General features: G+C 47.8%; 1 protein-coding gene and 1 long non-coding RNA gene across 3 annotated transcripts; one reads left to right on the forward strand and one right to left on the reverse strand.

Moving 5' to 3' along the window:
* The first annotated feature begins 233 nt into the window (after positions 1–233).
* On the forward strand, positions 234–17242 carry LOC311342225 (protein sel-1 homolog 3). Of its 2 annotated transcripts, XM_084467045.1 has the most exons (23): positions 236–716; positions 809–1286; positions 1497–1623; positions 1721–1842; positions 2159–2274; positions 2361–2422; positions 2871–3003; positions 3088–3223; positions 3329–3466; positions 3552–3760; positions 4164–4343; positions 12985–13104; positions 13435–13575; positions 13816–13878; positions 13984–14157; positions 14398–14525; positions 14911–14994; positions 15118–15208; positions 15430–15517; positions 15617–15726; positions 15920–16047; positions 16134–16239; positions 16607–17242. In XM_084467045.1, exons 1-23 carry the CDS (start codon positions 666–668, stop codon positions 16697–16699), a joined length of 3078 nt encoding a protein of 1025 aa, XP_084323171.1. In that variant the 5' UTR covers positions 236–665; the 3' UTR covers positions 16700–17242. The 2 variants fall into 2 exon arrangements, with proteins under 2 accessions (XP_084323172.1, XP_084323171.1); XM_084467046.1 differs by lacking the exons at positions 15118–15208; positions 15920–16047; positions 16134–16239; positions 16607–17242 and having other exon boundaries at positions 234–716.
* On the reverse strand, positions 1116–3659 carry LOC311342226. The gene is made up of 4 exons (XR_014633396.1): positions 3540–3659; positions 2787–2889; positions 2116–2302; positions 1116–1256 (listed from the first exon to the last, which is right to left on the reverse strand). It is a non-coding gene; the product is annotated as an uncharacterized lncRNA (long non-coding RNA).
* Positions 17243–21399: the final 4157 nt, after the last annotated feature.

Raw genomic sequence — 21399 nt, forward strand, 5'->3', positions numbered from 1 at the left:
GAGCACCTGCTGTGATCATCCTGTTTAATCAGTGTCTTGATTCCTCACACCTGTCCAGGAGATGGACTGTCTGCACTCACTAGCAGGGATCTGAAAACATTTTTGGATGTACTTTATTCAACTAATAAGCTCATTGAGCACATAGACAAAATCATTGACCCTTTATTTTAACTGCTGTAAAAAAAAAGCAACATTATAAATTGTTATTATTTTTGTTCGTTCCTACATGACCATCTAATCAGACCGCCAGTGTGATGGTTAGAAGCTTGTTTGAATCTCAAAGGGCCGAGCTTTGATCTGTGCGTGTTTGAGAGAACAGAAAGCTCATCCCGTCGGTTGTGCATTCTAAGGCCTGTGTGTGCTCAAACTCGTGGAGCAGGGTGGAGCGACGCATGGTTCAATATTGACCCAAGCACTTGCTCTAATTAGGCGAGGCAGGATGAATTCCGGATCTGGAGCTTCTCTTGTTCTCCGGTGTTTCTCTTTTCTGTGAAGTAATGTTCCAGCACACGTAGACTGAACTTTTGTTTTATCCTATTAAGTGTTTTTAAGCTTATTGTTTATTTTTTTTTATGTTGATTGTATTTGTTATGTTGTGCCTGGAACCATAGTCTACATTTTAATAATAGTGTTGAGGTAAAGGAAAACAAACATTTTGGATTAACATGGACTACCCAACATTTTACCAATGTGTGCACTTTCTCATCAGTCTACAAGTAAGTTACTTTCCATCCACGCTTAATATTCAAACCACACGTGGGAAATCGTTCCATGATGTGTTGATAGCTCTTCTGCTCCTCACCAACAGTTTGCTTGGGGGGTGGACAACGTGGCCCTCCTCAACCCCCCTCCAGAGCCCGTGTCCGGTCACCGGTTGAGGGTGCGCTACTCTTGTGATGGCCATGCGCTGGTACACGTGGACTGCTTGGTGACCTTGGACAATGGCCTGAATGCCACATACCAGCTGGGCCGCTGGCGCTGCGCCCCCGGCCAACCCAGGGTCCGAGCTGTGGAGCTGGGCTTCCCGGACTGGTTGGTGTACCGAGGGGACGGGATAGTCCCAGAGTCCCGCTGGGTTCAGAGTAACATCCTGCTGGCGTCACTCCGTCGGGCCGGCCAATCAGAGGGTGAGGATGGGGTGGTCCTGGTGCAGGATCTGGCAGTGTTGCGGTCCGTGCCCCCTCTCGGTAGACCCCTGAAAAGGCACAACATCTGTCCCTCCTGGGACTCACAGATGATTCAGCTGTCTTTGAACTCTGTACACACCCAGTGCACAGAGGAGAAAGGTAAGACAAGTGAACAGAGACATGATATTCAATACAATTAACAAACTGGGCAATTTAAGTTGAATTTGTGTGTTTGTTTCTAAGATTGTATTTTAAGCCCTTCAGAAGAAGGGCTTAAAATACCTTCTCACCAGAAGATTTTCTGTTGTTTTGAGAAGGTGTTTGGTGTTTTTAGCAGCGAGTCCTATAATATATGTCCTCCGTGCACAGAGACGGTGAACCTGCTCGATTCCATATATGCCTCAAGTGGGGAGAACTTTGGGCTGACCAAGTCCCTGGGCGTCTACAGCAGTCAGGTGCTAGAGAACTCTCGCCTCAATGGTGTCTTCTATCCATGGTGAGAAACACAAATGATCCCATATACCACTACTGAACCATGACTGAATCTGTGTCTACGTACTAACCACGGCTCATTGGTTCTTGTGTGTTGGCAGGTGCATGTTTTCTGTCTGGCTGTTTGTGATCAGACACTGTGACCATCGAATGTGTAGCGTCTTCCATCACATAGACTCCGACAACAACTACATCACCCCCGTTATATTCCTCACGCAGAAAGGTAAAGGCAATGGTGATGTGGTGTCTCGAGTCCGATTCCCAACGGCTCTGGGTTGCATCCCCAATGTCCCAAAGTAGGCATCGAGGAGTGGCCCTAACCACCCGCTCCTTAATGACATGTATCGGAATTCACTGTTCAGTTGCTTTAGATAATAGTGTCGGCTTAAAGGGCAAAATGGTTAATCGTATTACTCTTTTTGAAGTATTGGCTCCTTCTGTTGTTTTCAGGCAAGGTAACGGCTAATAATAATTGTATGTTATTTCACTAACTCACTTTAGTTGGAGTGACGTGATTCTCTCTCTTCTGATGTCTGCAGGTCACCTCCACTTCCAGATGAATGGAGAAGAGGGTGAATCTTCAGCGTTCCTCAGTCCGTTCATTGTTCCTCTACGCCAGTGGTGTCACCTGAGGGTGGTGCTGCGTGGCCGTGCCGTGAGTCTCCTCTCCCGGTCATGGGTTTCTGTGGTGATGGTTGATGATTTAAGATGATAACTGTGTCCTCCATTTTGATTCTACAGACCTCCATCAACATGGCGTGTACGGACGGACATTCCAAAAGGGTTCATTCTACAGAATACACGTACGATCATTTAATATTTTCCTTTCTGTATGAACTATGCTAAAACAACTATAGCACCAATGTGGAATATAATGAGCTATATATTAATATCATCTATTTGTGGTTGTACACCAGGAGGAGCAGGATATAGTGGGGAGGTTGTTCAATGGCCCAAAGGTTCTGTCTTTTAACATTTCCCCAGTCTATCCCCTACCTTCTCCTTAATAACCTATCACAACATAAGTGCTGTTGACTAAATAGTAGTCAACAGCAGTGTTTTTCTTAAAAATAGTACTTGGCATTGTATAGGGTCTTATCCTAGCTATCTTTGATGTGTATGGGTATATCAATTGTAAATGCTTGGCACTACTACGAACATCCTTACTGTATGGACAGTGATGTATTGTTTCTCTTTCTTCTGATAAATGTACTTGTTGTAAGTCACTTTCGTTGTCTTGGTCTTGTGTAGTTTCAGGCATTCTGTGGTGCTGGATGACACAGAGGGGTATTTTGTGATTGGAGGAGGAAAATTCATAAGAGGTGTGGAGGGTTATTATGGTCCTGTGGTATACCACCGAAACAAAATACCTTCAACCAGCAAGGTATGGTATTTACACAGCTATGTCAATATTGTGTGTTGAATTCCTTTTTGATACACCATTCATAATGTGTTTCGTCATTCGCAGGATGAAGTCGATGTTCCTGATCTTCTCAACCATATAAACCTGACCAGGTGGTTGAACACCTGTCAAGATCTTCAGAATGACATGAGAGACACAATCAACGGGTTCTCTCTGATGGCCAAACAAGAAGCAGAAGCTGGTAGTGTATTGCAAATTACGGCCACAAGATGGCGCCAAAGTAACTTCAGATGTGTTTATACAAATGACAATATCAACTTCTACGTTTGATTTTGGTGTGTTTCAGAGAGAAATTCTGGCGATTTTTACGATGAAATTACGAAAAATATGCGATTATTAAAGTCTCACTGTGAACCATGGGAAGCTAGTACACTCAAGAGACGACAGGCTGCAAACCTAGCTAAACTACTGGCTTTAAAACATGGTATGGATGGAAAAGTTGAAGAAATGATTTGCCTTGTATCAAATCTTACATTATTATAATGAATTCCCTCTACCCGTTCACGCAGGAGGAAGGTCAGAAGTCAGTCTGGCATTGGTGGGCAAAGCACTTTACTCTTTAGCACTTTCAAAACTAGAGAAATCTGGCGAGGTTGAAGTGGTCAGCAGAGTTTTACCGCTGCTACTCCAGTCCGGCTGTCTGGGAGAAAACCGCTCCCTCCACATGGCGGCCGTCCTCTACAACGCGGGGCTCGGAGTCCGCAGGCAGCCCACCAAGGTGGGTTGGGGGTAGGGGTGGGTGAGATATCAAAATTGTTAATTGGATTGTAAAATCGCGAGTTAACATATATTTTGTATAGTTATGTTTCGTGTGTGTGTGTGTGTGTGTGTGTGTGTGTGTGTGTGTGTGTGTGTGTGTGTGTGTGTGTGTGTGTGTGTGTGTGTGTGTGTGTGTGTGTGTGTGTGTGTGTGTGTGTGTGTGTGTATCTATCTCAGCCATTATAGGCCTAATAGCTCTATATGAAATATAAATTATATTTTTCAAAGCTAATGCTAACGGATTTTATATCTACAATATGTAAAACGTTATCCATAAAAAACTCCATCAGCTGATTATGATCACGTATTCCCATCACCGAGCTCTATCCCTCCAGCCACCCTACTGTGTGTGCTCCCTGCAGGCCTGGCTCCTGGCCCTGCTGGGTGCCCAGCGGGACTCCAGGCTGAGCCTGATGCACCTGGGGCACGCCCACCACCAGGGAGACCGGGGCCTTCCAGCAGACCAGGACCTGGCCTATGCCTACTACGGCAACATCGCCAAGCAGACCTCATTTGACCGGCAGAAGTCTTCTCCCGAACAGGTAATCTCACCTCGGGATCCTTTTAGGTCCTTTTATGGTTTGTTTGGATCGTCATAAAAGGTGAAACACGCAGCTGATAACACACTGATCATTATTTGCCCAACTTTGCCTAACTACACAAAGTAACTTTTTAATTCATGGGGGTGTTTTTGTAATGGCAGTTATCGTCTATCCTTATTTTGTGATTTAGCATGCACTTTTGTTGGGAGTGAATTCAGACGCATGTCAACAAGGAGCAGGCAGGGTACCCTGGGGAGTGGCCACCATCCCACGTGGCCCTTATTGAACACAGTATTGGTATTGGAGAATGTGCTTGTGTGTTTTACTGGGACCACTTTATCCAGGACGGCAACTCCGGTCAGAGAGTAGACTCATACACAGGGAACAGTTCTGGTTGTTTATATCTTCAATATTGCGAATGACATCAAGGAATCAAGCAATGGATGAATGATGAATGGTTGAATGAATGGATGAATGAATGATTGAATGAATGAATGAATGAATGAATGAATGAATGGTTTTTCTGTAAGACAGAATAAGAAATAGACAAATACTTATTGCAAGATCCACCTAAACATCGGGCTTAACACCCCATAAATGCTATACAAGCATAACAAATAGTTTCCACATTACACACATACACGTTAACACGTGCAACATAACAGCCGACAACGGCGCAGCCGAGTGACGTATACACATATGCTACACGAGGTACAGGCTCATACAATAGCTACCCAATTCGTGAGTGAATCAACTAAATAGCGGAAACCGGCTCAAACATAAAATCACGCCCACTAATATGGAACCGAATTGCGGACTGCATATAATATTTATCATATGTAAATATTCATAAATATACGTGGTTCAGTACATTACTCACTCTTCACGAACGCATTCTTGTCGTGGCGTGCTATGCGGTCGCGCGCAACAGGCTCTGACGTAGCCCCGTACACCTAGTGATTCTAGGACCCCACGGCGCTACCTGGGCTGTCCCAAATGCCTGAACAGAAATAACGATATATATATATACACGCATTCTATACGTAATACAATAAACGAACTAATAGGGAATTTACAACAGCCGCCCCCTGAATAGCATGGCTATTATGTAAACAAATATAAATTCCCTAAGGTGCTACAGAAATCCCTGGATCGGTGTCGTCGTCCGGAACAGCTGGCAGCCGGACAAGGCGTGCCACTGGTCGCAGGTAAGTCTTGTCCCCCACTTGGACCTCAGCAGACCGAATGCATCCATCAGCACTGGCATTCAGCTTGACCACCTTCCCAACGGGCCAATGAGCACGTGGTAGCTGAGGATCGACGATCATCACGACAGTGTCCTGGAGAAGATCATCAGTAGGTTGGCGCCACTTCTGACGGACTTGAAGAGACGGTAAGTAGCTTCTGAGGAATTGTGTCCAGAAGTGATCCACCATCATTTGACAATGACGCCACCGTCTCCTGGTGAGTGGGTCCGGGGCATAGGACACCTGTGGCAAGGAGGCGTCCCGCCGCCCCATCAGCAACATGTTTGGGGTCACAGGATCCGGATCCCCAACGTCTGACGACACGTATCCTAAAGGCTTGGAATTAAGGATGCCTTCCACCTCGATTAAGACAGTGAGCAGGACTTCTTCTTGGAGGGACTGAGCGCCAATCACCACCTGCAGGGCTTTCTTGACGGATTGTATCTCACGCTCCCAGGCGCCACCAAAGTGGGGAGCTGCTGGTGGGTTGAACTTAAACTTGATCCGTTGCTTAGCAAGTCTCTCTTGTAGCTGTGGTTCCATTGCAGCGAACGCCTCCTTCAGCTCTCTCTCTGCACCTCGGAAGTTTGTTCCCTGATCCGAGAGAACCTCGAAAGGAGTGCCTCTACGTGCAATGAATCGCCTCAATGCTAGGAGGAAGGCGTCGGCGTCGATACTATTCAGCAGATCCAAGTGGACACATCGAGTGGTGAAGACATTTAAATATGACACCCCATCGTTTCTCACTACGCCGCCCGACCTTGATGACGTATGGTCCAAAGCAGTCCACTCCCGTCGAGAAGAACGGAGGCCTGAAGATCCGCAGGCGGGCAGGAGGTAGGTCCGCCATCACTGGAACCACTGGTTGCCCTCTCCATTTCCTGCATTCCGCACAAGTCCTCTGATGGTGCTTGATAGCCTGTCTCCCACGCAGGACCCAGTACTTGCGCCTGATCTCGGCGAAGACCCTATCGGGCCCTGGGTGGAGTAGTCGTGCATCCACGTCCTTGATGAGGAGTTTTGTTATCGCATGGCAGGGATCGAGAACTATGGGGTGGATATCGGTTGAACAGGAGGTGTCCATACGACGAAAGCGTCCACCGACTCGGATAAGACCCATTGTCGGATCCATCTCCGGTGTAAGCGTACTGAGCTTACTGCTGGGCAGTACTGGTTTACCAGCCCTGAGACACTTAATCTCTCCTGGGAAGCAGTCTGCTTGGCTGGCCTTCAGCAGGAGGGCTTCGGCGTCAAAGGGGTCCGGTTGAGGTAAGGATGGGTCAGCCGCCGCCCCATCAAAGAACTTCTGGGTGGCGTTGACCAGGTCTGTCCAGCTGTCGAACTGTGTGACGTCTGGTGTTTGAGGTGCCAGACTCGTCTGTGTGAGACCGCAGAAGATACTTTGCTTGAGCTCAGCAGCATCTTCTGGCTCTGTGAAGGTGGGAAGCGATGGCCAATTTTTAGGTGGATCACGGAGGAACGATGGCCCTTGAATCCACCGATTTGGTGCCGCCAGCTCAGCCAAGGTCTTGCCGCGGGTGAGATCGTCGGCAGGATTGTTGGCCGTGTCCACATACCGCCAGGTGTGCACGGATGTCAAGTCCTGAATCTCTGAGACTCTGGTTCCTACGAAGACCTTGAACCTGCAGGACTCGGATGTCAGCCAGGTTAAGACTGTGGTGGAGTCAGTCCAAAGGAAGGTCTGGGTGATGCTTAAGGTAAGCTCTCGATGAATGAGGGAGGACAGCTGGGCCCCTGTCAATGCTGCACAGAGCTCCAGCCGTGGCATCGACTGCTGGCGCTTTGGGGCCACCCTAGACCTTGCCATAACAAATGAGACATGAACGGTGTCGCCACTCTTCGTTGTGAGGTAAACTACCGAACCGTATGCCTGCTCGGAGGCGTCACAGAAGACATGCATTGTATAGTCTGTGGCTTCAGTGGCGATGTCCTGTGGTGCGTAGGTTCGCGGTAGGGAGATATTCGCCAGCTCGGGGAGCTCCCTCTCCCAACTAGACCAGGCCGCGAGGATGTCAGGAGGAAGGTTTGGGTCGTCCCAGCTCCTCTTCTTCGCCCACAGTCTCTGGACGAGAACCTTGGCCCTCGTTGTGTAGGGAATGATGAATCCAAGAGGGTCATATTGTCTGGCCAGCACCTTGTATATGTGGCGCATGGTGGGAATCTCGCTCTCCATAGGCTTGGGCTTGTAGCCAAGTTGATCAGTCGGACAATGCCACCGTAGACCCAGAGCCGGCTCTTGAGGGTCGGTGCTCTTCTCAGCTAGCCATAGCTCTGTGCTCTCTGATCTGGCAGTGGAAGGCAGATGGGAGACAACAGATGGGAAGTTACTTGCCCACTGCCGGATTTCGAATCCTCCCGAGGCTAGACACTGCCGCATCTTGTCCACGAGGAGCTTGGCAGCCTCGGATGTTGAAAGGCTCTGGAGACAGTTGTCCACGTAAAACGACTGCTCTATGGACTGCAGGATGTCTTCGTTTCCCTCTGCGTGGTCTTTGACGTGCTTCTGCAGCGCAAACGTTGCGCAGCATGGGCTGCTCGTTGTACCGAACGGCAAGACCTGCCATTGGTAGATGTTAGGTTGCTCTTCTTTTCGCAGGTTTCTCCAGACGAACCTCAGCAATGGCTGGTCCTCTGGTAGGAGACGAACCTGGTGGAACATTGCCCGGATGTCTCCACTGATGGTGACAGCAAACTGCCGGAATCGCAGGAGGACCCCGATGAGCGATGGTCCGAGGGTTGGACCCGGGAGGAGTTGCTCATTAAGGGAGAGGCCGCAGTAAGTGAAGGAGCAATCAAAGACTAGGCGATCCTTGCCGTTGTGATGGACGAGGTGATGGGGAATAAACCATGACTCGCTGGACTTATCCATCTCTTCTTTGCTGAGCTTGGTAACACACCCTCCATCGATGAGCTTTTGGATCTCTGCTTCGTAGACTTTAGCTTTAGCTGGGTCTTTTTCCAGTCGTCGCTCTGTGCTGCGGAGCATTGGCATGACTGCTTCAGCAGCGGCTTTCAGCAGTGGCGCATCCTTAGCCCGGAGCAGAGGTGTGGCGTACCGGAATGTGTCTATGACCTTTACCCTTTCAGTGCGTGCTTCCAGGATGCTCACGGCCTCTTGGTCCAGACGGGACCGTACTGCTAGCTTCTCGCTTCGAAACGGGAGCACGTCGAGCTGCCAGAGACGTTCGACATGTTGGTAGTAGTCGTCTGGTGCTGGCTTGAGAGATGTGAAGTAGCATGAAGCAGCATGAGACCCGAGACCATCTGGACCCTGGAGCACCCAGCCGAGCGCTGTGTGAACAGCTGCGGGTCCACCTCTGGGGCCGAACCTGACAGGCTCCTTCGCTGTGATCAGGTGGGTGCAATCTGCACCGATTAGCAGTAGCGGATGTACCTTACTGAAGTTCTGAAGCTGGAGGCCCCTCAAGTGGTGATAGCGCTTCTGAAGTGCAGTTACGGGGTAAGATTGCTCTGACAGGGCTAGCCGACCCGCTGTGAAGGCACCCTTAACCAGGTGCTGTTCTGAAGGATGTGCCAGGGAGGCCACATGGAAGTTGACCGACGCACCAGTGAGGCGAGCCACGTCTTGGCGGATCGTCCGCAGAGCGAGAGATTCGGCTTCACCTTTGAGTTCCAGGTGACGAACAGCAGCTGGCAGTATTATTGTGCGTTCGGCCCCATCGTCAAGGATCGCGTAGGTGTGCAGCGACTTGCTCCCATGGCTAATGATGATTGGCACCACCTTGAGGTACACCTTTCCTCCTTGCTTGGAGTTGGCGAGTGAGGCGCGATCCTCCGGCGTAATGAGGTAGACGCGGGGACCTGGCTTGGCGATGGTATGGAGAACTCTGAGGTGAACCTCATGACATTCACTGCACACTTTCTTCAGGGTGCAGGCGTCTTGCCCGTGGTTGGTGCGACCACACTTACGACAACGCTTGCTGTCTGCTATCCACTTCTCGACCTCTTCCGGTGGGCGTCGGATGATGTCTGGACACTGTGATAGGTAGTGATCGGCACTCTTACAGAAGAGACATATCTTCGTGAACTTCTGCTGCTTGGCCTCCGACCGAAACCTGTCTGAAGGCTGATGACTGTCAGATTTAGGCTTGTCGGAGCCATGATAAACTGAGAGGTTGCGAGGCCTGGTCACAGGAACTTGCCTATCTCTGTTGGGGGCCTGTGGCCCTTCAATCCGATGGCGCTGTGCCATTCTTGCGGACAGTCTTTGAGTTTCAGCCTTTACCCTGAGCCAATCGGAGAGGTCTCGGAGGTTGTACGGGTTTAGGCTGTTTGTATTGAGGCGACCTTGAGCCTGTAGATGCTCCACGAAGCCGTCCCTCGATTGTTTAGGGAGCTTACTGAGGAGCCGATCGACATGGCCGGTCGACATCACTTCCATCCCGTTGGGCCCTTCCAGCGATGCAAGCATTCCCACTAGCAGGTCGACACTAAGGGCGAAGCTCTGGAAGGCTTTGGCATCTCCAGCTTTGAGGTCAGGAGAGTTCAGGATCGCGGCAATCTCGCTTTGCGCGAGTTGATGTGGCTGTCCATATTGCCGCTGTAAGGCCTGCATGGCAGCGGTGTAGGGCTGCGCATAATGCCTGCAGGACTGTGCTATCAACCTGGCTTCATCCAGGACCAGGTGCTCTATAAGTACACGGTACTTGTAATGCTCAGAGAGTTCAGTGTGTGGACTGAGTAGGTGGTCCAGCGCCATCTTCAGGTCAGTGAAGTCTCTCTCATTGTCGTTGACCAACTTAGGCAGTTTCGGTACTGGGACTGGCTGCCTGGGAGGCTGGAGAGTGGATGGCATTTGTGTTGGTGTATAGCTGGGCTGAAGGGCATACTGGACCGGCGGAGCTGGTACAGGCTGATACGGTGCTGGACCAGGTGCTGGAGGCACCAGCTGATAGGCTGGCTGAGTTGTTGTAGCAGGCTGGGGCTGGTACACCGGTTGTGGATGATGGCTCAGCTGGTACGGTGCTGGACCAGGTGCTGGAGGCACCAGCTGATAGGCTGGCTGAGTTGTTGGAGCAGGCTGAGGCTGGTACACCGGTAGTGGTTGATGGCTCAGCTGGTACGGTGGCAGTTGATACACTGGCTGTGCAGGGATGACTGGCGGAGGCTGATACGCTGTCTGCGGGGGAGCAGCAGGTGTGTATGGTGAGGGCGCCACTGCCCATGTGGGTGGTTGATAGGTAAACTGCTGAGGCGTGCCTAGTGGGTGCTGGCCCACTGGCTGGAGAGCAGCTGCAGCGGGTAACTGGTGTGCAGGGTACTGCAGTGTTGCAGTCTGGGGTTGATATGTAGGCTGTGCAGGCGTAGCTGGAGCATATTGGTATGCAGTCTGGGGTTGATATGTAGGCTGTGCAGGCGTAGCTGGAGCATATTGATATGCAGCCTGAGGTTGATATGTAGGCTGTGCAGGCGTAGCTGGAGCATATTGATATGCGGCCTGGGGTTGATATGTCGGCTGTGCAGGCGTAGCTGGAGCATATTGATATGCAGCCTGGGGTTGATGTGTAGGCTGTACGGCCGTTGGCGTGCTGGCATACATGGTCTGCACAGGCGATGACGCAGCGTGGTTTGGCTGGTAGGCAGGCTGGTACCCTGGTGCTGTTGACAGCTGTTGGCCCACTGCTTGCGTCGCCTGGAAGTTAGACTGCGTCATGACCATACTCGTCGCAGTGGGCACTGGCGGCCTAGGAACTGCTCCGAATAACGGTGCAGAAGTTATTGTTGACGGTAGGGACTGAGTCAACGTGTAGCACTGTTGCCTTTGGCCTGGCAGACAAACTGTTGTCACTTGAGACTGTAATGCTGCAGTTGTTGTGCACAGCGGTGGTGTTAGCAGCAGCTTATCTTGAGGCTGGGTAGGTGGTCCCAGCTGGGGGAATAATGGCTGCTGCTGAAAGACACGGCTGTCTGGTTGGGGGTCTAACCAAGGTGAGTGGTTTGACGGGTCGCCCAGACCAATAGATGACGTGTGCTGTTGCGTAGGAGGACCTGGTCCGCTTGCGTTGTAGCTGCATTCCGTTAAGCGCCGACTGTAGCAGCTCTGTTCGGAGGGAGCTGGCGATTGGGGCCCCACACACGTGTGCAGGTGGCTGGGCAGATTACTAGCATACGATGCTATGTCCCATTGACTCGCCTTATCGACTGCTCCTGGTGAGAAGGGACAGGGAGGAGGCCCGAGCGCGGTGTATAGCTGGTCACCTGTAGCGGCAGACTCGGTCTGCAGGCTGAGTGACCGCAGCTGCTGTGCGCTGGCGCTCTCGCTGTCGTCTTGGAGGGGGGCAGTATAAGGCATGAGGGACTGTGGTAAGCTGACCTGATAGCCCTGCATGTGTGCTGGAAGCTGTCGCTGCCTTCCTTGTCCTTGTGTTCCGCTTCCGGTTGCTGCTGTTCTCTGTGCGTCCATGGCTCCGTCGTGGGTGAAGTAATTCCGGTTCGAAGGACCAATATTGGAGAATGTGCTTGTGTGTTTTACTGGGACCACTTTATCCAGGACGGCAACTCCGGTCAGAGAGTAGACTCATACACAGGGAACAGTTCTGGTTGTTTATATCTTCAATATTGCGAATGACATCAAGGAATCAAGCAATGGATGAATGATGAATGGTTGAATGAATGGATGAATGAATGATTGAATGAATGAATGAATGAATGAATGAATGGTTTTTCTGTAAGACAGAATAAGAAATAGACAAATACTTATTGCAAGATCCACCTAAACATCGGGCTTAACACCCCATAAATGCTATACAAGCATAACAAATAGTTTCCACATTACACACATACACGTTAACACGTGCAACATAACAGCCGACAACGGCGCAGCCGAGTGACGTATACACATATGCTACACGAGGTACAGGCTCATACAATAGCTACCCAATTCGTGAGTGAATCAACTAAATAGCGGAAACCGGCTCAAACATAAAATCACGCCCACTAATATGGAACCGAATTGCGGACTGCATATAATATTTATCATATGTAAATATTCATAAATATACGTGGTTCAGTACATTACTCACTCTTCACGAACGCATTCTTGTCGTGGCGTGCTATGCGGTCGCGCGCAACAGGCTCTGACGTAGCCCCGTACACCTAGTGATTCTAGGACCCCACGGCGCTACCTGGGCTGTCCCAAATGCCTGAACAGAAATAACGATATATATATATACACGCATTCTATACGTAATACAATAAACGAACTAATAGGGAATTTACAACAATTGGTGCAACTAAAAACGTAAAAGATTCTTGCCCTTTTTGGGTTTATATCTTCATTGTTGAATGCACTTACTGTAAGTCACTTCTTGGGACGAGAGCGTCTGTTAAGTGTCTTGTGTTTGTGTTCCCAGGCGTTCGTGGAGGCTGTCTACCTGACCAATGAGGAGGCTCTGCAGCAGCAAACCAGTGAGGACCACCACATCTTCCAGTGGCTCAAACTACAGGCGCACAAGGGGGCCGCCAACGCTGAGGTGTGTGTGTCTGTCACATTAGTGAGGAAACATGACATGCTGATGACACATTTTAAGTGGTAAGGGTGTTTGAATCCCAGCCTCAAAGGTTCTGGGTTTGAACCTAATGTCTTTTTTGGGAACTATTATTTTAGTGTTTTATTTTGAATACATTGTGTTACATTTCTTCTAACAGTTAGTCTGAGTCAGTTTGTGGCACTTCAGTTGCAATGGGACAAGGTAGTCACAGCAGGAAAATGGATGCAGGTCGTCCCAAACTCTGGTTGTCCCTGGCAACCGTTACCATGGCAGCCACGTGACAAGCGCTCTGTCCCCCTCCTTGCCTCGCAGCAAACGATGGGACGCATGCTGTTCTGGGGCCAGCAGGGGCTGTCTGCAGACACGGTGAGGGCAGTGAGGCACTACGAGAGGGGGGCCGTCCACCTGCAGGACCCCGCCTCCATGTACAACTACGCCATCGTCCTGATGCAGGTCAGACGCCTGCACACAGCCATCATACACAGGACATACAGGCATGTGTTCTTTTTGCAGTTGTGTACAGTGCTGCACATAAACGATGCTCTCTTTAGTAGAGTGGAAGTGTATTATTTGGTGTCCATGGGTAGTATTGACTGACTAAGAGCAGAGTTATTACTATAATTACGGTCACTTTAATAACAGGAGCTGGGCTCCAGTTTACAGAGCCCACAGCCTTTATTCTGTGTTCAACAGGGCATTGGGGTTAAGAAGGATGTCCCGAGAGCTGTTGCCTACCTGAAGAGAGCCAAACAGCAGGTTGGATGAAGTCTTCATACCATTTAAAAACAACCTCTCCTATTGAGCTTGGTTTTTCTAACGTCGTGGGACTCAAAGCTCACACTATTCAATGCACCCCGACAGGGTTTTGTACCCGCGACCAACGCCCTGGCCTGGTACTACGAGCAGTTTGAGAAAGACTACAAGCGGGCGGTGGAGCTGTGGGAAGAGGCTGACCTCCTGGGGAACCCGGACGCCGCCATGAACCTCGGGGTCATGTATTCCCAGGGCCACTACCCTGGGAAACCTGCCGACAAGGTCAGGCGCACGCACACGTGTGTGTGTGTGTGTGTGTGTGTGTGTGTGTGTGTGTGTGTGTGTGTGTGTGTGTGTGTGTGTGTGTGTGTGTGTGTGTGTGTGTGTGTGTGTGTGTGTGTGTGTGTGTGTGTGTGTGTGTGTGTGTGTGTGTGTGTAAAAAATCACAGAATATATATAGGTATGCTATACATATCAGGCGAGGTTTGGAGCAAGTCTCTTCCATTTGTGTGTCACACGCAGTTCATGGCCTATCAGTACTACCTGAAGTCTGCCCAGAGAGGTCATGTGACCGGAGCGATCCATCTGTCTGAAATGTGGACCAGCGGGATACCCGGCCGACTGCAGCGCCGGCCCGCTGATGCCGTATTGTTAGCTGCTTGTCTTTCTGTTTGTCCTTTAACGCATCAGCATGCTAATAATATATTATAGCATGCTAACATGTTAACATGCTTTCACGTTATAGTATGATAAGATGCTATTGCATTATAGCCTACTATGCTATAGCATATTTACATGCTGGCATTATAGAATGCTAACAGGTTGATATGCTATTAAATTATAGTATGCCAACGTGTAAAAGTGCTATTACATTTTAACATGCATATTAACAACAAGCATATTAACATTCTATTATAATATGCAATTATAGTGTGCTTACATGCTATTATAGTATGCTTACATGCTATTACATTATAACATGCTATTACATTATAGCATGCTAACATGAATCAATGCTAATATTGCTGTCTGCAGGTGGTCCAAATGGGTGTCGGAGCACAATGGATACCTGGGCATTGTTTTAAGGAAGGCCTTGAAGTCCCATCTTAACAATGAAAGGTGCATGTCTTTATTGTAAAAGCCTCCACTTGATTTCATTCTAGTGGTCAGTGATATTTTATGATTTTTAATTGGCCCGAAATTATCCTTCAGTGACTGGCGGGTATTCTTGCTTCCTGATAGGCTGATGTCACTGTTGTATTACTTGATGGCTGCAGAGTCGGGATATGCTCCTGCCCAGTTCAACACAGCCCATATATGTGAACAGAACAGTGTGAGTTAATACAAATTTAAATTTGTATTGCATTCTAAGATTCTTTATTAAATTCTAAGATGGCTGTAGTTTATACTCTGCAAGACATTTCCACTATAATGTTGCGTCTTAATTCCTGTTTTCCTCCTGGGTTTTTTACCTCAGCGTCCTAAAGCATGTTGAAACTGTATTAATAAAGGACTTGACCTAATGGTGTACCACTTTATCCAATATGGGAACAGGAAGGATTTCTGGATCCTGTTTTTGCCGCCCATTGCGTGATGAGATACTACAACCTGACGGTCCAATGTCAAAATCCTGACACCAAAGGTAAGTCATCAAATAAACCGGCATCACTTGTGTATCCATGTATGTACTCATTGTGTGGTTTTTGACGGACCCCTCACCTTGTGGGTTCTGTTTCCTCAGCCCTTATTAAACTGGGCGACCTGTTTTACGAGGGAGGTGTCGCAGGACACAAAGACATGGACTCAGCTGCCCAGAAGTACAAACGGGCTGCACTCATGGAGGATCCACAGGTAGTTCTATTTACATTAGGCCTCGCCAGTCATTTAGAAGATGACTTTATCACTTCCAGTGGACGCTCAGACCACTGGAAGTGTAGTAAAACTATCTTCTCATGAACTACACTAAACATGGTGCCAGGGAAACTAGAAAGGAGGGTTAGTGAAAGACCTTCCATACATTTCCGTACGTTTTCCTCTCCTCCAGGGATGGTACAGCCTGGGTCTCCTCATTGAGCAGGACTACAGACTGCCTTTATCAGTGCTGATCGACCTGGGTCTCCCTGACCTCTACCTGGCTGATAAACACACACTACAGGCCGCCATGTACAGCAGGTTAGTGTGTGATCTAGTTTGTATGCCATGCATTCCTAGGCTGGGAAAATCCTCTGCAAATTTCTCATCTTGAACCCATGTTACAGGTGCCGGGACTCCACTGAGTCCACCGAGGCCTACTTGCCATGCAGTCTGGCTCTCATCAACGTCTATCTGCAGTCCTTCCAGAGGGACTACAGCGCCTCACTCACAGTTAGTCTTATCCATACCAACCTGTTTTTATCTTTTCCACCCTGTTCTTCAGCAGTCATCGAGTAATTAACTTCTGAATGTCTAATCAGTAGAAAATAAATAAAGAACTATGATTACTCTACTTTGGCAAACCATGTGAACGTAAGTGCCTAAAGTAGCACGATGCTGGTTATTTATGGCGTTCTTAACCACAGCCAAACCCTGGTCACAATATACTTAAGAAGTCCTCAGGTGAGGCTCCAATTTTGAAAACTTAAATAAAGAACATTGACTATAATAAATATTGAATAAGTGTATAGAACGTAACGTAGATAAGGAAACAGCTGTGTAGAGTTCTTGGTTTAATACGTGGTTTCTTCTTCTCTAGTTGTCCAGTCTAGTCGTGGTGGTGATCACAGCACCCCCTATCGTCCTGTTGCTGCTGGCGTACCTCCGGGGGAGTGGCCCCTCCCGGCACTAAACCCTGCACCATCCGGCTAACCCCATGAACTGAACGGACTATGAAGAATTAATGGAGTGGCATGCAACACTTTGGCCCATATCAATATGGTTCACCATTTAAAAACTGTTAATAAACTTTCCTTAATGTATTTTTTTTCTTAGGCCTATACAATTCAGATAGGACGTCAAAATATTTGTAATTTTACATGAAAGACCTTACAGTTGCTTTAATTCAGTGTGAATACAGAGCCAGACTGAAAGAAGTATCTTGTAAGCTCTATAAACAGATGGCTGCATATGAATACAGGCTCTGTAGGCAATGGACACAGATTGTGGTATTGGTAGAAGCATTCTGGTTTCCGTTTGTGGTCTGAGTAGTGTCCACGTCTCAGCGGGATTCGGTTGAACACCCGGGAGAACAGTGCATGTGGTGAGCCACAATCTCGGAACCAATCGGCTATATCATCTGACGAAGATTTTCCTTTTTAATAACTTTGGTAAACAAAGCCATTGTAGTTTGTACGTTCATAGTTTAAAACAAAATAAATGTTGAATAGCTAAACTTGAGTGGAAATACTTGGTTTCAAAAGTAAACAAATGCAAACAACTGTGGTATTGTCAAACTGTTTAAAAAAAGTGAAGTGATACGTTTTGGCCTAGTATTTCATTAATACACAGGATCAGATGTTATGCCTTGTGCCAAAATCCAAGGAAAACACATTTGCCGCTTTTCCACCGACAGTATCAGCTCGACTCGACTCGACTCGCCTCGCCTCGACTCGGTTCCAGGCGCGTTTCCATCTAAAAAAGTAGCCTACCTCTTCAATGTGGGCGGGTGGTAGAAAAGAACCTCTCCACCATGGGCGGGTCGTCATTAGGTTTTAATCACGGGAGACGCGATTCCCGGGAAATCTGAATCTGATCAAGACTATTTCCTGATTCCCGGGAAAGGTTATGATGGGAAATAAAATAAAATAAAAAGCGCAATGACTGCGCTTCTATTGTAGTCATACGGTAACGTTGCTGGAGGCGAAACTCGAGCCCTAGGAAAGGAACGACACTAAGGGCCCGTCCACACGGAGCCGATTTTTGGTTAAAACGCAGATGTTTTGCATCGTTTTGGCCGATCGTCCAAACGAATCCTGTAAACGCATCGCATGCAAACGGACTTTTCTGAAACCAGGTCCCAGGGTGAATAAATTCACAAACGCAGCCCTTGAGTGTTCGTCTGGACGGCCAAAACGCATACTTGCGTTTCGATGACGTCATCGCCACACCCCTCGAGCGTAACCTCTTGTAACCTGATTAATCTTGGAATTAATCTAGATTAATCTATATTAAAATGGCTCATTTGAATTCTGCCGAAGGCATTCATAATATGTGTGTGCTACCTAAATAATGACTAAAAGTAAGTCTTTGAGAACGGGTTTCTCAAGCCAGGTGGCGCATTAGACCAGGGGCTCATCTCCTGTTTCCAAAATGCATCACAAACTCTAGTATAACTTACTACACGCTTACTATCACAAACTCAAACGCGGGAAAATATAACGGCGCCGGGACGTGCTCTCGCTACAGGTCCACGGCACGCTCGTCTCCGGTGCGCGTCGCGGCAGCCGGGGCGGCGGCGTTGACGGCAGACGGCTGGTACGCGTCCGCCTACCGCCGTACCAAGGCGGGTAGCTCGGAGGAAGATTTGGATTATTACAACAACAACAACACCAACTATTTTGACGCTCTGATGTCACGATCAACCCAAAACGTGTCATCGCTCACCCAAGTTGTTTCTATTATCATTGCTACATTGTCTCCAGCATATGGCGCGATTATGGACAGTATATTTTATTAAACACTCAGCTTCTGGTTAGTTCAACTTTGAGAATAGATTAACGGCGATATTTTTTTATCGCCCGATAAGAGTCTCGCGTTAACGCAGCACGTTAACGCCGATAACGGCCCACCACTACGCAAAATATTATGCTCCTGTGCCACCACGCTGAGAAAAAAAGACTGATGGACAACCACATAAGCCACATTTTACAAACAAACAACAGCCATGCGTGCGCCAATTGAGACGATCAAAAGGGTTGCGTTAACGCTTTATTACTTGAGTGACGGTTTCCGGTGAATTTCTAAAACTAAAACAGCGCCACCTATACGCCTGGAACATGAAGTAGCGTGTTGAGTCGTATTGAGATGGATCCGTGTGGACGCAAATGTTCTTGATACGATGTCAGGGAAAACGGAGAAAAAAAAGATTGTTTTGGTACGTGTGGACTTGGCCTAAAACGAAACAGCGAAACGCTGATCCTCCGGAGCCAGTCCGTGGACTCCAGCCACGCTGGACACACACAACCACGCCCGACACACATAACGACGCGCAGCCTAACTCTAGCCCCGGGAAAGGAGCGACACACACGGCGAAACGCTGATCAGTCGGGAGCGGGTTTGTGGACTCCAACCACGCCGGACACAACTTAACTTTGAGTGATTATTCCCATTTACAGGTACCTAGTACCTAGTACTTTTTTTGCCAATGGAAACGCAAAAAAGGCGTGGCGAGTCGAGTCGAGCTGGTACTGGCGGTGGAAAAGCGGCAATTCAGAAGCCCCTGCCCAAACCAACTTTATAAGCACGCTGGCCACTAAGCTACCAACCAATGGTGAAAAACACGAGACAAATGGCCCAACTAACGTGTATGTTTTAGTATTGGTTTGATAAGTACTAGAAGTAGAATGATAAGTAGTTCAAATCAGTTCTTCAATACAAAATAGTATTGGTAAAGACATATTTAAAAGTAGGCTATTGGTATTGTAATGAACCTACATTTATATTTTATTTCTACATTGTTTTGTTTTATTTTGACATGATTCTGTATGACATGATTCTGTATCTATGTTTTATTTTGTGGTCATACGGTCATCTAATTTAGTTTTGTCAATCATCAGATCAACATGCGTGTTTATTGTTAGTGATTGGTGATTGGCCCATTCCTGATTACATGCGATATATAGCGAGGAGAATTCCGGAAGGGACGGGTTGACTCTATCCGCGCCCGTGGATGCCCTATCGGGTGGACGCGTGACTCTTTCCGCGCCCGTGGATGCCTTCTCGGGACGCTTGACTCTAGCCGCGCCCGTGGATGCCTGATCGGTTGAGGGTTGACTCTATCCGTGGACGCCTCATCGTTTGGACGCGCCTGATCGTTGGATCGGTTGGACGCTCTTCACTCTCTCCGCTCTCGCGGACGCCTTATTATTTGGACGCTCTCCGACGCTCCGTGGTCGCGATGGACATTATTGGACTTCATATGCACATTCCTCTGAATGGGAACCTTTGCGTTTAGGAGTGAGGGGAAAAGTAGTGTAATATTGTGAACTATACAAACCTTGATGCTGAAGTTTTTCAGATAAATATTTGAAACTCATCCATGATTCTCTGCCTGCCTTTGCTGCCATTTTAACACATAACAAAATTGGGGGCTCGTCCGGGATCTGAACCGGTTTTGAGTCATTAAGAAATTTTGAAAAGGCAATTGGAATCCAAGTGATTTATTTCATAATCATGGCAGCAGCAGTGCAAGAGTTTTTGGAATTACCTACTGTTAAGGGTCTGCATGATTTGAGAAAAACTGATTTATTGGAAGTTGCTAAGTCGCTAAACCTAATTAAGGTTAATGCAAGTTACACAAAAGCTAAGATTGCTAAGTTGATAGCACAACATTTCTATGATGAGTCTGTGTTCACAAGTGAAGACTTAGCTCAGTTTGTAGACCTTGATGGTGAGCCTCAACCTAAGCCTAGCTCTGAAACTGAGTTAAAAATACGACTGATTCAGTTGGTGAATGAAAGAGAAAAATAACGTGCTAATGAAAGAGACAAAGAAAGACAGTTTGAACTGGATAAATGGAAATTGGAAAGAGACAGAGAGGATCGAGAAAGAGAAAGACATGAAAGAATGGAAAAAGAACGAATGTTGATTGAACGAGAAATATTGAACTGGAAAGAGAAATTAGAAAAACAACTTGAGGTAGCAAAGCTAGGAAAAGCAGATCCATTTGAGGCAAACAAATTTAGTGCTAGCAGAGAAGTGAGGTTAGTGCCTCCTTTTGATGAGCTGGAGGTTGACAAATATTTTCAGCATTTTGAAAAAGTGGCTGAGTGTTTAAGGTGGCCTACAGAATATTGGCCATTGACGCTACAAAGTGTTATAAAAGGAAAAGCACAACGAGCCCATTCAGCTTTGTCTGTTGACAATGTACATCTAGAGCTGTCAATAATGATTTTGAATTGTTGAAAGATTTGATGCTGGTTGAAGAATTTAAGCGGTGTGTTAAGGATGATATTAAGTCTTATCTTGATGAGAAAGATGCGTCCACACTACATGAAGCTGCTAAGTTTGCAGATGAGTATTCACTCACTCACAAATCTAAGTTTGGGTCTCATGATAGGCCATATCCACCTAAGAAGAGTGGTGGTAAACCATATTTAGCACATTTAGCAATGGATGTTAAAGAGAGAAGTGCTTATATTAAGAACAAGTTTAGTGACACCAAGAAGGAGGTGCCCACGGGGCCTAGGTGTCATTATTGTAAGAAACCAGGTCATGTTTTGTCTGAGTGCCTAACTCTTAAGAGAAAGCGAGAAAAAGAGGCCTCGCCTAACGCTTTGGTGAAGTCTTTCACAGAAATGCCTATTGAGATTGGATCAATGGAATCATTTT

Source organism: Micromesistius poutassou (assembly GCF_964030765.1).
Source record: "Micromesistius poutassou genome assembly, chromosome: 4".
In the NCBI taxonomy this organism is placed as follows: domain Eukaryota; kingdom Metazoa; phylum Chordata; class Actinopteri; order Gadiformes; family Gadidae; genus Micromesistius; species Micromesistius poutassou.

Coding starts and splice junctions, on each gene's coding strand:
- LOC311342225 (XM_084467045.1), top strand. CDS start 666: ATGGACTACCCAACATTTTACCAATGTGTGCACTTTCTCATCAGTCTA. Junction 2,275..2,360: donor TGGTGCTGCGTGGCCGTGCC/GTGAGTCTCCTC, acceptor TTGATTCTACAG/ACCTCCATCAACATGGCGTG. Junction 16,048..16,133: donor CAGGCCGCCATGTACAGCAG/GTTAGTGTGTGA, acceptor CCCATGTTACAG/GTGCCGGGACTCCACTGAGT.